Below are 16,532 nucleotides of genomic sequence, written 5' to 3'. Positions count from 1 at the left end.
TGTGCATAGCACCTGTGGTACTTGGTGTGTACCTTGCCATTATTTACCACTGAGTACAAGACAGATAACATATCTACTTATGTTTTTTGCACAGGTTTATTTTATTTTATTTTTTTTTTCATTTTGCAAATTTGGGGCTTCAAAAAGGGGTTGTGGGAATTATGCGGGATTTCGTGAAAAAGTCAGAAATAATGTCCAAGTGGTCCTACCATGGAGTATACGTAAAAGAGAGTATCAAATATGATGGCACAAATGAAGGGTACTTGTTTGTTCACAGAAGGCGCATTTCCATAATCAGTCCAATCCTGTCATGGTGTGGTCAGGATCACTACTCAAGAAGTCCGACTCGGAGTCGTCGTCGTGGCCCGTGTTACTGGCCTCCTAAAGTGCATTGCCCTCAATTCCATTGAGCGTGCTTAACAGCCCTGTCTTGAAGCAGTCCTTAGTGATACCGGTTGGGCCCATGCGCCACACTGCCAGAGTTTCTTGCAGATCATCTCCAGTGGCAGTCTTTTTACCCTCCCAACGAAAGTGAGACCATGCTGTCCGCTGGCCATTCATTCGACGTAGCCTTTGGAGGGTTTGTTTACCGATGCATCTGAGGGCTGCAAGACTGATGTCAGGCACCTGGGATGAGACTCTCTTTGAAGCTGTAGAGCACTAACTCTGATTGTAGTCTCAGCAAAGCCCCTGGTCTTTTCTTCCAGACGGGGTCGAGCCAATCCCTCATCCATCCCTTTTCGTGGGCATGGATGTAAATGTGGCCTTCTAATTTGGGCATCATCTTCTGTCACAACAACCAGCATCATACAGCACTGTTTTTAGCTGCCAGCGGTTTAGATGGGGGCGCCAAAATTCCTTCCTTGCTCACAGTGGTTTTATGTGGCATGTTGGAGGTCAGAAGCATTTTCGCCTGCACTCCCAATCTGGGACATGATAAAGTGCCCCATTCTGCGTAGCTTAATAGCAAAGTGGTGAAACAAAACAACCTTTTCCTCACTGTTTTGTGGCAACCACCGGCAGAGTGTCAATCTCCATCTGAGAGACAGCTGGTGGCATCTCATGAAGTGCGCCAAATAACCTCTGCTTGCCTTGAATGTCACAGCAAGGACCCCTTTCTTCTGCGAGATCTTCCTCGACTCAAACTGCAACGTCTCACACAACACAGCAAGATAGGATGGCTTCAGCTCTCGAACATGTCTGAAGAGCTCTTTTCCCATAACATTCTCCTTCCACGTTTGGTATTTTAAAGAGAACCCTTCTACCTCCTCCGATACTACATGCGACTTCCATTCATGTTGAAGTGCTTTGCATAGGCATGGTTCCCCCCCCCCCCATTTTTTTTTGCAAACTCGGAGACAGCGAGTTTCAATTTTGCTGTGCAGTTGATGCAGCCCATCTCTACTGAACCAAAACGTGACTGAGTTATGGTGAAACGTGAGCTATGAAACCAGCAAAGAGAGGGTTCTGTCGCAGTGAGTAAGCACGAAAGGGGAGGCGAGGCTGGTACAACACTGTGTTGAGGCTTTTACAACCCTTGTACACCTCCGTTGCAGAAATGAGTACTTCTGACTCCAGGTCTGCCACTGTGTGTTGTGACTTCTCACGGCGGAAGAGAAGTGGAAAGTAGAGGGAGGCACACGCTCCAGCAGGGCCAACTCTTCACTGGAAAGGATAAGATAGGGGGAGTGCATGCGTCAAGGGCAGAGAGCGGATGGTGTTGTCGCTGCAGTCGAGGCACACTGGCTCCAGTGGTTTGCAAACTGCACGTTCGGGAAAAAGAGTGGAGTAGGAAAGAAATGAGGAAAGAACAAAAAGACCATGCATGCACAGTCTCGTGTATCACTGCAATTGCTTATGCGGCGCTGTCATCCAAAGACTGCTTGTTTGTGTGCACTCACTGATGGGTTGTCTCAGGTGAGAAGAGAGAGAGAGCGCAAAATGTGTGTAAAATTTTTCCCCCCCCATGAACCTGCATATTTTGCGAGAAGAAATGCCTTTATTTTTTTCCTACTGCTAATCATCCCTCTGGCAGGCTGCATAATGAACGGCACTACTTTGCACTGCCTTCTAATGTTTTTCTTTGGTCTGTCCAGCAGCAGTAGTACAAAACAACTGCCTCACGTCACAGTATTGGTTTGATGTACCCTGGCAAGCAACTAACCAATTGTGCCTATTACTGCTTTCAACTGCAAGACACAGTTGCCCATCTTACAGCATCAACAAACTTTGAAACCTTTGTATTGAGGGTATGGGTCTAACACGGACGATCCTCCACACGCGGCTGCCGTGTAGACAGCACCGGCGCGCGAGGCAGGCACGAGACAAAGGCAACTGACGCCAGCCTCCAAGGGGGTTTATTCCCAAAACCACCTCTGCGCTCCCATCTTTTAGGTCGTCGACGGGTCCCGCGATGCTCGAGCGGCCGGAGTCGTTGGACTCTGCTGCTACTGGTCAACGATGCTCGGTCCAGGCTGGAGTCACTGGAGTCCCTGGTCGGTCTGCCGCCGCACGCCGTAATGTCCCCGCTCGGAGCGCCGCCATCAAGCACCGCAGCAGAAGTCCCATGCTCATGCGCCGCAGCCGTCTCACCGCCGCAGCGATTCTTGAGCTCCCCGCTTCCAAGCGCACCAATGGCGCTCTCTCATGTGGCGCAAACGAACTCCCCCTGTTGCCATCGCATTGCGCAATCCAGCGCAAGCCGCGTCGTCGTCGAGGGGCCGCGCAGGTCTTTAAGGGGGGACGCGGGTATCAGATGGCGAAAAGTGACCAAAAAATCGTTTTTTCGGAAGTCACATTTTCGGATTGCACATTTTATATTCTATGCGTCTGCAAAGTTTCCCGGTCGAAAACGATCGCGAAGTGCCAAAGAAAAATATTTACGTCAGCTGAGGTGACAAATTATTTCCGCAAAATGACGAAAAAAACGGCAATTTTCGCAGCGCTGTATCTCCGGAACGACGGCACCGGGCGCCGCCATCTTGGTCGCGTTAGATTGGCAGAGTCTTCAACTTCCGATTTCCTGTCGCTGCTTTCATTGTCGCTCATTCACAAACGCACAAACGGCGGAAAATGAGAGACGGTGAAACGAAGCAACCGATAGAATCTAACACGCGATTGGCTCTCCGGCCGCGTTAGCTAAGACGGCTCTCCGGATTGGGTGCCGCCATGGCCACAACAAGATGGCCGCCGGGTGATTCGGCTGACGCGCAGTTCGCCCGCACTCCGTGTCGCTAATGTTTTCCTCGGTTTCGCGGTCGGCTCGGTTCCCGTTCAGTGGTTTCATGCATTGCGATTCCGTACAGTGACGCTATCGTTATCGCGGCGATAATGCTTGAGATCGTGCGCCAGATAGGGAAGTGCGCGGCTCGAAAGACGCATCGAAAACGTGCCCGCGACATCGTCGTGGTGCGTCCTTGAGTGGGAAACTCGGTGCGTCCGTGTACAATTGGTGTTCGTGAAGTGAACTTTTGGACGCATTGCCGTGTTATAAAACGCTTAGTTATTGCTGTGTTTCACAGCGAGCTCGCGAGCTTCAGGAATGGAATGACCGGCTCGCCAGAAGTTGCGGCGCGCGCTGCATTGGCGCGACGTGTTCGGGCAGCGGCCGATAGCGGGATCGGTTGCTATTGCGCGCGAGTAGTAATAATTGATGTACGCAAAGTGTAATTTAATGGCAAAAGTAAAGTTGCTAAACATAGTAAGGTTACCTAAATTACGATCGTGGTGAACGTGCGCGTCGGGGATTGTAGGGAAGGGGGGGGGGGGTGCAATGAACACGTTACCCAGCTTATTTGAGAAACTTTTTCCGTGGCTCTAAACTAGTTCGTACAACGAAGTCTGGGATTACACAATTATATTTTCAGTATTAAATTAATTAGAGAAGATGCCGTAATGTTACAGCATTTAAAAAAATTTTAATGTCACTATTTTTTTCTATTTTTGCAATGTTTGCAATTATAATGTCCATTTTGCAATGCTTTTTTCGCCTGAAGAAGAGCATGGTATTCTTATAATGTTAATGTTGTAATTATGTAAAACAAATGTATATTCTGCCTTCAAATAGCTCATCTTATGCGTGTGATGCCCTGATATAATTTTTGACACTGAACAGCCTCATGTACTAAGCTGTAGCTTCATCAAGGTTATGACACCCAGAAATAAGCTGAAAGTGTGCTGGCACATTAATAAAAAAAAACCATGCCTTACTCTTCATTTTGGAGACAGCTATGCATTAGGCATACATGAAGTAAAATATAGGTACCCTAGTAGCCCATAGTAAACTTTTTGGTACACTCTGCGTAAAACTGGTGCTTCTGCCATCTAAAGGCCTACACATAGAAACCTCCAATGAGCCAGGAAGGCATCCCAGATGCACCAAATCAAAGGGCAAAGGTATGCGAGGTTGTCCCCAAGCAACGACAGCAAGGACTATGCTGCTGGTGCAGTTTGAAAATTGTGACATCATCGTAAACTTTAAGAGCCGTTTTCTCAAAAGTGCATTTTACGAGTTCTTCGTTGCTCGTGGAAAGGATAGCATGGCAATCACTGGGCAGATTTTGACCCTGTCTGTTTTATTTCGATCCTTGAAGAGTTCTGCAGGGCGAGACAGTCTTGGATTTTCATTTTAGGGCCTCGTTATTTTTTAATGTGGAATTTATGGCTAGGTCAATTATGTCCTATAGGTTACAAGTGAAATTATTCTTTTCTGTAAAAAAAATGAAGGGTGTAAAAAAAATTTGAAGACTGTCTTGCCCTGTAGTGTTCTTTTGACTATAATTGAGAAGTATTCAGAACTTCCTAGCATGTGTCAATACCTTGCTAGGCTTTTCACGGGCGGGCAACATGTAAACCTCTGTAACACAAGAACTACTGAAGGTATCATCATGAAATTTTAAATTTCACCATTTGGAGTGCTTTCCAATGTGCTTGCCAAATTTCATCACTCTACGCCAAAAAACAAAAAAGTTCACTCCGATCCCCACGTCCCCCCTTAAGCGCTGCCACGTACCAAGTCAGGATCGCAGGTTTCCACCATTTTCACAGTGTCAAGGTCTCATTTTGGCTTGAAAAGACTTAATTCTTCTTAAAAACCATTTGACCACATCCGTTTCACAGAAGTGAAAGAAACTGCTTTCCTGGAGCACTGCAGTCAATATTTCATTTAAAACAGTTTTTATGCAACCGGAATGTCGCTCAAATATTGATTTTTATTAGGCATTTCACTCTAAAGGTGACCTTACCCTCCCCCTGAGGCTCGCTAAAGCGAAGTTTCATAAAACATAATTCTGTTTCATTGCCAATTTGAGGTTGTCCTGGGCGACAGTCCTTCTGCACTACACACCTTTAGGGCTTAGAAAAGAATAATCAAAAGCAGTTGCAACGAATTATACCTCTGATATCTCTACTGTCAGAGTTCTGGCTCTATTTAAAGCTACATCTGACATACTTTGGGTGTGCCATATTACAACACTTTCCGCAGTGCAAGCAATTGCTTTTTGCATGCACCCTTGAGTATAGGGCACACAACTGGCCTTCTAGGAGTAGTGACACTACAGCTGAATTTCTAAAAACTGACATGATTTGGTTCACGAAGATGCCGAAATTGCTTCCAGTCATTATGGGCATCACATGTCGCTTCAGACTAATTTTAAATCAGCATTATTTCCACAGTTTCGAGCAGCTAGGCAAGGGTGGCTTGGCCTCTGTGCTAGCACAAAATGGTGCTAGCCACCACAGTATGTGACACAGAAGCTTCCAGCCAGTCAAATTTGCAGTGGTCTGCCCCTACAACAAGCTTAGCAGTCAGGAAAGAAACCAGCAGGCTCGTGCGCAGAGAAACTAACACAAAAGAAGTGGCAGCTTATTTTGTTTCCTTTTGCCCCTTTATTCTCACCACCCCCACCTCTGGGTTGTTTCAGCCCTTCGGAATGCGGCAGAACTAATCATTAGTTGAGCCGAAAAGAAGCAGGCTACAGGTGAGGTGATCATAAAAGCTGAACTTGGATGGTTGGAGCTGACAACAAAACTACAAAACTGGCATCTTGCTTGGAGAGAAAAAATGGTAAGCAATAAGCAATAGAGGACCCCCCCCCCCCCCCCCACACACACACACACACACTCCCGTACTGTTATTGGACCGAACCAAAAATGAAGACAAATGGTGCTGTAATTAATCACCGGCAGCATGTTGGCCATTCTTGATTCGTGCATTACAGTTTTATGGGATAGCAGCCATTCACAAACACAATTTGGCGTCGGTACTCCATGGGACCGCCGTCTGTCTCGTTTTACACATCTCACCAACAAGAAAGCATCACACTATCGCTGTCACGTCACCACCTCTGAACAATAATAGCAATAAAAAAAACTGATGAGACCAAGTTTGGAAGCAACTATCTGTGACGCACACTCGCATGTCCTGTGCCAGCCCTGCAGCATGTCCCGAAACTTCTCTGGCCATGCCGCTGACAGCCAAGTGGCAGTGCAGATCAACCAGAGTGCACCACTGGGAGGTCTGGCAGGCGAGCTTGCACGCTGAGCACACCCACACACGGCTGGGTCCCCCTGTCGTGCCACAGTGTGTCCGACACCAGCATCGTCAATCCAGTGACGACTCTGCTTCCTTTTCTTTGTCTTTGGATGCCGGCTCATCGTCTGTGTACTCAACCTGAAAGGTACAGAAAACGCAGAACAGAAGCTTGTAGGTGTCTTCTTAGAGCAGAACAGCAGCTACAAAGAATGCGTTGGAACAACAGATTCCCAAGTGCTGACATAATGGTCAAGTCGGGCGTCGCAGTATTACACCCTCAAAAGGAAAACTGAACAGGTTCTATTGGGCAGTGAAATCACTGTACAGGGCAACCCGTGAAAGGCCGAATCACATGCGCTGCGATGTAAAGTATGATGTGTGGTTTGAGAATTAGCTGTCCAATGGCTTTGATGCTTCTTACTTCTAGTATGTCACAGTCCACTGCAAAGTACTGCAGAACTAACTTGGTTGACACGTTTCCCCATTGCTTCATCTTCTCCATGGTGACGAGTGAAAGCTCAGGCCCACAATGTTGAGTTCTTTTTATCCCCCCAAAACAGCTGGGTTCTATCAAACAAATTTAGTCACAAGCACTAACCAAAGTTTACTGTGACACATTAGCTCTACAACAAATGAACACCTGAACTCGGGCATGTGTGGCTTGTTCCACATTCAGGTGCACCAGTTCTTAATAACAGAGCGCGTCTCTCAGAAACATAGTGGAATCATTTTTCGAGATGCATAGTTTGCGAACAGCATGCTTTCAATGCCATGGTAAAGTGCACTTAACAACACTTGGCAATTTTTGTGATATTAGTAACCAAAAGCAGCTGTACACAGAGAGGATGCTACGGAACATTTTAGGATGCTGTGGACGTCCAAAACACGTAAAAACCATTAATTCACTACTGTATGCAGTGGTTCACAGCATTGCATAAATTTTGCTTCTAATTTGTCTGCTGCCGTCATACATTGAGCGTAGTACGAGTTTTTGAGCTGCAAGCTTGTTAACTACAAGCATAGAGCCCTAGACGCCATCTTCGCCATAACCACGACACGGTCTTCCATACCAGAAGAAGTGAGTTATGCAGTACCTGTCAATAAAACATGCGCACGTAATGCACATGTCACTGTGTCCCTGCACAACAGTGCTTATCGGCACCCCATCCTAACCCTTGCACTCACCTGCACAAGTCCCGAGAACAGGGCGTATGCCAGCATAGCCGCCGTGGCCACGCCCACCGAAAGCAGCGAGTTGAGCCACGAGAAGGAGAACTCCTCCGACGACGACGCCTTGGTAGTCCCTGCTGTATCCCCACTGTTGGCGCCATCTGTGCACAATGGAAGCAGCAACAACACATGTAGTAAGAGCGCACACGCTGGGGCTCCTCCATTTACAGTCTTGGACTCACCGTGGACTCCCCGAGAAGCAGTCCGGCACTCAATTTCCCCATGTATCCCTATGGCTTCGGGGAATACTTGGGCTACCCGCGGTGAGTCCGAGACTCAATCGAAGAGCCCCACTGACATAGCCATGTCGCACAAATGCTCTTCAAATAATACCAGATGTTATTACAAGCGGAGGGGACATACCAAGCCGTGTTAGAGCAAGGCTCCTAAAACTGGTGAAGATTTCTACATCGGGTGATACGTGGAGTTTTGAATGCACATACTGAAAGTTTTAACACTTCTCGAAATCATGTTTGCATCAGCACAAGCGGGTCACTTGATGAATAAGTTACTGCAGTAAGCATCGCTTTGCAGGGGTGTTTTTCTAGGCACTTGCGGCAATGGTTTTTAAAGTTCCACTTTGACATCCTGTACTAAAGAAACAGGTGCAGATCGGCGCGGATGAAGCAGCAGCCAAAGCTACACGCCAGCTATGAGGCGCGCTGTAGCCTAGGGCTCAGGATTCATTTTGACCACCTGGGGATCTTTAACGTGCGCCGTAATTTTAACACATCGGCACTTTCGCTTTTCCCCTCTATCAGAAAAGCAGCCACCGCGGTCGGGATCGAACCCAAATCCATCGGCTAATTATTAGCACAACACCTTAGCCACTGAGCCACCGCAGCGGGTTGTGTAGACACTTCGTTCTACAGAACCAAACAAAAAGATGAAGGAAGTGGCAATTTGTCTACCACGGAAAACTGTGCTAGTGAAGCATGTGTGCTGGTGCCTGATGACATGACTTGTGCTTGTTTTCAGGCCTGTCAAAATTTTTTTAAAACAAGGGGGGTGGCAGGAAGAGTGAAAGATGAGGAGGGCAAATCAGCTGCACATGCCTTGGCCTTTGCGCATAACTGGGCATTCCATACTTCTGTGCAGCATTACTTTAAGCAGTTTTTTCTTGTTTCATGTCTGCAAATTTTGTTTCATTGACAAGATTTCAAAGCTCTCTGATCATGCATTTAATCAGATTATTTATCCTCTCTTTCTTTAATGCAAATGCGGAGACAATAGGCAACTGCATGTTTAGTTTGGGAAATGGAAAGCCTAAAAATCTGCCAACATTTTATAATACTAGCCGACTCTACAACTGTATTGTTGGGTTCTACCATTCATGCTTGGGGTACTCAGAAGCTTTCAGAATTTTGTGTACAAATCAACTAGATGTTGTTATACAAATTGCGCCACATTTGAGAAATTGTTATTCAATATCTCGAAATATTTGAGCTTGAACTGGCCGCAAAATAACATGCTGTAGCGCTGCAGCTCAGCAAATGAACATTAAAGGAGCACTGACACGAAAATTTTATGTTACACTTTTATTGCTTTTATCGATGCTTAATGGTCTGGTGAACCTGAAACAGCACTTCAAATACTTCAGCGCGCGATAGTTAATTACATTGAACGGCCTAAAAATCGTTTGTTTCAAATTCCTGCGCTTTCATCCCGAACGGCGCATATGACAGAATCCCTGCCTGACCTCACTGCTTTGTGCGGACGTCACCGGTGCCCGCTTAATAAGAGGGTGTTGCGCCCGCTCGCCGCTCGTGGGGCCACACGCGTGAAGTGACGTCACGAGTTTTTGACGAGCGCTGTTGCGTCACTTCTTTTGGCCTCACGGGGTGATGTCGCGCTGATGTCCATTTGCTGAGTGCCGCTCCGCGCGCTGCTTTGTCGGCGTGATAAATGAGATCCGATTGAACTATGTTCTTCACGTCGCAGGCCGCTCATATTTCAGCCAGGGTATTCTGTTGAGTGAAGGAAGCGAACTGTGCAATAATATTAATGCCGAAAATTGGTGTCAGTGCTCCTTTAATGGTGCGAGTGTCACACTGGGGAATGTGAAACTGCAATTGCACGTTCTAGTTTGTTTTCCCCCTTTCCATGCTTACTGTAGCCTGACAGTACCTGCACTTGAAACAATGTTGTGTATTTTGAAAGATACAACAGAAAAAAAAATGAGGGAAAAATATTCAATATTTGAAGCCAGTACTGTTCAAATGTTTGCATTCCGTTGGAAAATTTTACTATGTGAACACTTAAAACATTTAATTTCACTGCTTATTCTTGCTGGTACTAATGCGTCGATGTAGTAACCCAGCACGGTCAATCAGTGAAATGAGGTCTTGGCCACAACGCCCGCAGTAGGCGCACCTTTGAGGGGGAAGTACCGCTGCATAATCCTGGTGACAAACGCGGCCAGGTTGTCGCAGGCCTTGAGGTGGTTCTGCAGGGCATTGCTCGGAAAGGGGGCCTGGAGAAGCGGGGCCAGGTGGGCAAACACCACGGCGTCCAAGGAAGTGGGGCTGGAACAAAGTTGGGCATGGGTGCGGGCTGCAGCAACCAGTGCTGCTATCTGCTAACGTAAGAGGTGTAAAGGCTGGTTCAACCTCTGATTCAACTTAATTCAATTAATCAAATTAAGTTTTCCCACTGTGGGTGTCTACAGCCTCGTATTTCAGCTTCAGTTAATTAGGTTTTCTCTTCGGTTCAACTGAATATTGCAAGTGGTCAAGCCAGGAGGAAGCGGTTCTTGCCATCACCGGATATCATAAATTATGGCCAAAGGCCTTTTGTTATTGGCTGTCAGGTCTGTTTTCCTGGCTGGAAAATGTGGGAAGGCAGGTACTGGAAGCCCTACCCAATCACAGAAAAATTCACGATTCCTGGTGCTGTGAAGAATAGCCCCCAGGGACAGATTATTGAAAGCGGTGTCGACACATAAATGGTCGCAGCAGGACCCTTCCCAGAGTGTTGCTGGTGGAACAGCAAACGAAAATAATAATGAAAGTTTATCAGCTGATCAGCTTAACCCTTTGATGCCCAAAACTTTATTATTTTGCTTAAGCGTGTGAGAAGTTTCTTATGATCTAAAAAGGACTTCCGACATCACAAATATTAAGTCAGAAAAAAATTTGGTTCATTAGGACGGACACTAGGACACACTGGGAAACACTGGGCGCTTGGCTGCCCATATATCACTTGAACAAGGGAGCTACCTTGATCACCGTGATTTATGGTTCAAGTAAAGACAACATAAAGTTCGTATTGCTATCATTTGTAACAACAACAAAATTACAACATTTCGGTTACCTGTCACTAGCCCGTTGAGCCACCCAGACTCGATGCGAGTTAACATGCGTAAAAATTTTTTTTTTTAGCACACGGAAGTGCGTTCTTTTGTTTTTTAATTTTCGAAGGTCCGGGATCCTTTGTCTGTCGAAAGATGGAGTTAAATGTCGAAAAAAACCCCACAAAGTGCGAGGAAAAAAAAAATATTGTTTAAGTTGTTGCTCCTGAGCAACACTGGGCATCAAAGGGCTAAAGTGCTCTGCAGCCCACATTTCAAGCTTTTTCAGCCAATTTTTGCTTTAGCTACTGAACCACTGTGACAGGTTCTCTCTGAGCCCAGCATGGCATGTGCACACGATCTTGAACGATGGGCCCCCCCCCCCCGGCCACTTTACCTCTGCCCAAAGAAGAAGGGTTCCTTCCCCAGCCGCTGAGACAGGGTGGTCATGCACTCCTGCGCCTCCCGGAACAGCTGGAAAGACCAGGAGGCAAGATAAGAGCGCTTGTCCACAAAGTGGAAAAAGGGCTCTCGTGTATGCCGAGGAGCCACATCCCTACAGCAGCCCTCCCCAGCTCCTGTGATCTGGACTGCAGGTTGCTTAGTGCTGCCAGTAAGCTAGAAACAAACAGGGTGCAAACAGGTAAAATCACAGCCTTCTGTGAAAAAGTAAGGGCAAGTAAGCATGGCATGGCATGGAAAAAGTAAGCATGGCAAGTTGCAGTTAATACGTTTAAAAATTACGTTACTTCAGAAAGCCACTTTGAAGTTTGAGTGCGTGTGCAAGGGACATTGTGTGTTTTAAATGCGGAAACAGAGTATCTACGTTGCTTCATTTAGTTATGCCCATGAAGGCCATTTGTTGCAAACTTAGCGATACGAAAATAAATTCTAATTAATTTGAAGGCGGCTACGCAATTCGAAATCCTGACTTAATATACTGGAGTACAAGTTAAGAACGGCAATAGATCACGTAGTGTATTACTCCACCGATGCAGCGGACCCGGATGTCAACACGCGTGTTTTGAAATAAGACTGCGCTTAATGCGTATCATAGTCTTCTTTTTCACACCTAGTCTTTCTGCAGTCGCTGCAGGAATTTAAAGGCAAATTAAGTGCGAGAAATCACGGAAACACCTCGTGTCACGTTCAAAATAGTCGCAGTAAGGCACTTTTTGCACCACACAGAGTAACAGCCAGCTGCGATGATGAGGCACACAGGCAACTTCCACAGTCGTTTTTACGTTGTCCCCAAGTATAGTAGGGTTTTCCTGGCACCATAGCTTAATGTGGCTTTTACCTCTTTAAATAGTACTTGAAAAAAAAAAAATAAAACAGGTTGATTAGAACATGCTCTTTAGGATCTACAACATTGTCTGCAGTTTTTAAAATACTACAATGTCCTACATTCGCTTTTGCATTGCACAGAAAATATTACCGTACTTACCCGATTTTAACGCGCACCCGATTTTCCTGGGACAAAAACCGAAAAAACTTGCATCTCGGATTGTAACGAGCACGGAACTTGGTTACCCAGACAAACGAATGCGAGAGAAATGGGCGATTTATTTCCCGAAGTAATCTCACTCCTCGTCGCTTTCCGCTGACCACAACATCTCGTCCTCGGTGCCACCATGGTTGATGGGATCGTGGCCCACGCCTCCCACGCCCATCCCGCGAGCTTCTCCAGAGGCGCACGCTTCAGCCGACCGCTCGTTTTGAAAGCGTGAGAGCCGCTGCTGCCATTGCTGTTATCAAGCGCGCAAGTAGAGCGATTTGACGATTTGTGTGAACGCCGATAGAAAAGCCTACGCGCCTATGCTTCCTGCGTTCGAAAAATTGTTGTTAAAGGCTTCGGCGCCAGCTTGAGATGGCGATGGGTGGGACGAAATTTCCGCTGTTTCGACAGTTTCGGTTTCGTATCCAATTCTAATGCGCATGCGATTTTTTGGCCTATTTTTCCGGAAAAAAAGTGTGCGTTAGAATAGGGTAATTACGGTATGTTCCTTGCAAGTAATGCCTTCTAACAATATGCTTGCTTTCAAAGCATGACCAGAAATAAAACTTGAGTTGTGTTACTATTATTAAACACCACCTAATTTAGTAAATTTGATGTGTACAAATGCAGAGGCAGTGGCAAAAAATTTCAGGACTTGTCACTTTACTCTTCAAAAATGCAGCCAGATGCAGCAAGCACCCTACTGGTTTTTAACTCTTTGGATGCTGCCACAGCGAGTGAAGCTCTGTTCTGAATGCTATTGCTTTGTGCACCATATGGGTTAAAAGTTACCTACCAACTGCCTGCTACAGACATGACAGTCCCTAGCCAAAAAATGGCAACCTTTTCGGATAATGTTTTTGGATAATCCTGCAGCAGTTTTCACCTGGTGCAGTGACTTCCCCTGCGTCCTAATTATCCCCCAAACATCTTCGACAAACAGCAGCACTCAGCGGGTCGAAAGGCTACTCACAGGGGCGATTTGCCAGGTACTTTTTTTTTCTTTGCTGTGATTCTCGTTCTTTGGCCTGACAGAATGGCAGCATATCAGTTAACACATATGCAGATCACTACTCAAGAAAGGTCTGTTGTGGTTCCTTTCTGGGAACTGCCGTTAGACCAAATGTTGCATTGTGATGCTTAATGCTGAAGAGCATGTGCAGTGCACATCGTCATAAAGCGCCGAACTGCAGACAGAAATGCTGGCAAACCGACATCTGAACTCCAATGGGCCTTCAGTGAATGAAAACTAGAGAAGCAGCAGCAAATACAAGCTGCCAGTAACACCTCTGCTCCCAGGGGCTACCAGCGTCACCTATGGAGCATGAAGCACGACGCTGTTTGGCATCAGGTGACGCCCCCTCCCCTGTCCGAAGACACGCTTTCTGTCTTTTGTAAATAACAAGAGGCAGGCCTCACAGCAATCTGTGCCTGGTCGCCCTCCAGGTCGAGGCCCTCCAGCTTGGTGTTGAGGGCGGCTGTGGCCGAGCGCTGCATCTGCCCAGGGAGCACGTAGTTGAGGGGGAAGCCCAGGGCCTTGGCGTACCAGGGCCGGGTCAGCTCCACGTAGTTCTGGGCATCCACCCACCACTGGTACATCTGCAGCGGGGGCCAAGTTTGAACGCACAAACCTCAACATTCGATACAAACGGCCCTCTCACAACAGTTACCCACGTTTGCTCTAAAATACGCACGGTCTTGTATGGCTTGCAGCAGAAAGCAGAGAAAGGTTTTGGAAGATGAGCAGTGGTAGATCTAATAAGTTCAGTTTTTGCTAAAACAAACTAAAAGGTCTGAGAAAGGCCAACTACTTTTCCTCTCTAGCTATGTGTGCACTGGATAAAAATGTGAAAAAAAAAATTGCCAGGTGCTTGTCAAACTGTACCAGTCAACGAAATCTTGCTGCTGTAAATGTTGTTGGCTGTAGGAAAGAAGGGTTGTTAATGTACCTTTGTACATGTTCAATTGGCAGCTAGGTGTCACTAAAAACAGAGATCCAACAGAAGCATGCCCTATCTTCTGTTCTGCATCTGCCAGGCTAACAATTGGCAAGCACTAGCAAATGCAATTTTACATTCCCTTCCTGTACTCATCTAAAGTCTCCTACACCTTTACCAACATCACATTTGATGCCCTGAAACTTGCGCCATATTTTAGGCGTATGGTTGAGGTGCAAAGCCTTTTCTCAGTAACGACAGGGGTGGAACCACGTTTCTTACTAGGCAAGTAACAGGGTCAGCACAATTCCATCGCATAAAACCCCATACCTTTTATAGCATTGGGCGCACCACCCATCGAAATGGCGAGCACCTGGCAGGTTCACCCAGAAATGCTTCCTACTCTAGAAGCAAGCAAAATGAGTTCCCGTAGTTTTCACCCCGATAAGAATAGTAGCTGGCCAAGTGCTGCAATGCCACAATGATTGCATCAGCAACAGCATCCCTTCTGCCTCAATAGGAAATGTTGCTTGAAAGTTATGGTACATCCCGCTAAAGTGCACCGGTGGAGTTTCTGCTACACTCTGATATCACAAGTGCATTTCGGCAGCCATCAGTGAATGTGAACAATGTTTCTGCTACACTTTCAATATTGCAATGCGTTTCAGCAGTCATCAATGAATGGGAAAATGCTCACATATTGGAGTTTTCGAGATTCACCAGCTTCACCGCTGCGTTCCAGCCAAAGTTGTACCATTACTTTTGCCGCAATATCTGCTGAACGATTGCATGACACAAACCACCGGCACTGCTGCTCTAGCGTTTACCCAGAAAAAAATGTGAACAGCCTGCGACGTATTAGCACATAGCTGCAGCCAGTGTTGTGGCACAAGACAGCCAATTAATGGAGTATGTGGCACAGAGATTGCAAAAATTAACTTATGTGCAATGCGTGCACTTGAATGCGTGTCTCACAGGCACGTACCAAGGCAGGCTTGAGCTTGTACCTCAGCATGGCAGCGTAGGCTGTTGCATCCGAAGCTTGCTGCGGTGTCATTTGTACGTCCGCGCTGTAATTCTGAAATAACAACGACAAAATCAAAAGCAATACAGATCACAGAACGATCAACTAAAGAGCTGGCGCTGTTGCGCGCGCGCGCGCGCTTCTTACCTGCTTTCGGAGGTAGGCGACAACATCTTGAAACCTTGTTAACTTCGTTTGCGGTCCGTGCCGCATTACCGGTAATGACCCTGGAACGCAATTGCCACAATTAGTGCACGACTACAGTTGGACTGTTCCAAGCACTCATCAAATTCACACATTCAGCTTGAAGCATTTGATATATTGCCTCCACAAAATCTACACCGAGGCACTATCATTGTGCACTGCAACTAGTTCGCTTATTAAGCACAACAAAGCGGAGTAAATTGGATTTTTGTGTACCGGTACCGGACCACGGTCGACGAACTTCTCTCGTCTTCAACGGGGCCCCGGAGAATTTTGCGTACGCCTGCGGAAAAGAAGCATATAAGGACCCTGAATGCAGAAAAACAATAGAAATATGCCACTTGCACACGCAAAAAAAAAAAAAACACATCTGGTGGTATGCGTGACTGAATTACCATGACTTCGAGGCAGGCTGTGTCGATGCTGGGCAGACCCCAGTCTCCTTTCCAGATGTAAAGCTCCATGGTAGCGGCTGTGAGTTAGCTATGCGCACTCGCAAGACACAACTAGAATTAGTAATCATACAGGAAACGATATACACGAGGATTAACGTAAACAGTGCTCACCAAAATCTCCAAATAACGTAACTAGCCTTTCACCAACCCACGATCGGCAATGCATAGCAACGCGTTACAGGAGTGCGTGCGTATGTTTGTGCTGACCTCGATGCCCTTTAACGGCCGACCACTGAGTTGAGTAAATCTTTACAAGTAAAACTAGGACACCGTAAAATTTTTTGTTTTGAAAATCTACATAATAGGCTTAAAGTTTTGTACAGATCTAACTGAAGAAGTCTAATCAGAGCAAAACGTTGACGC

General features: G+C 46.5%; 1 protein-coding gene across 2 annotated transcripts; it reads right to left on the bottom strand.

Annotated features, from left to right (window-relative positions):
- Window positions 1-6,095: 6,095 nt before the first annotated feature.
- Window positions 6,096-16,396, bottom strand: LOC144169841 (metaxin-1). 2 transcript variants are annotated; one of them, XM_077699221.1, is made up of 9 exons: window positions 16,110-16,193; window positions 15,931-15,997; window positions 15,658-15,737; window positions 15,472-15,564; window positions 13,969-14,148; window positions 11,449-11,525; window positions 10,136-10,287; window positions 7,718-7,863; window positions 6,096-6,670 (listed from the first exon to the last, which is right to left on the bottom strand). In XM_077699221.1, the coding sequence occupies exons 1-9, from the start codon at window positions 16,176-16,178 to the stop codon at window positions 6,602-6,604; spliced, it is 933 nt and encodes a 310-aa protein (XP_077555347.1). In that variant the 5' UTR covers window positions 16,179-16,193; the 3' UTR covers window positions 6,096-6,601. The 2 variants fall into 2 exon arrangements, with proteins under 2 accessions (XP_077555347.1, XP_077555346.1); XM_077699220.1 differs by having other exon boundaries at window positions 6,097-6,670; window positions 15,937-15,997; window positions 16,110-16,396.
- Window positions 16,397-16,532: the final 136 nt, after the last annotated feature.

Source organism: Haemaphysalis longicornis, unplaced genomic scaffold (genome assembly GCF_048455015.1).
Source record: "Haemaphysalis longicornis isolate Haplotype H1 unplaced genomic scaffold, Haemaphysalis longicornis Haplotype H1 scaffold_2, whole genome shotgun sequence".
In the NCBI taxonomy this organism is placed as follows: Eukaryota; Metazoa; Arthropoda; class Arachnida; order Ixodida; family Ixodidae; genus Haemaphysalis; species Haemaphysalis longicornis.
Note: the sequence above shows the minus strand (reverse complement) of the source record. Positions and strands in the feature narration are given on the sequence as shown.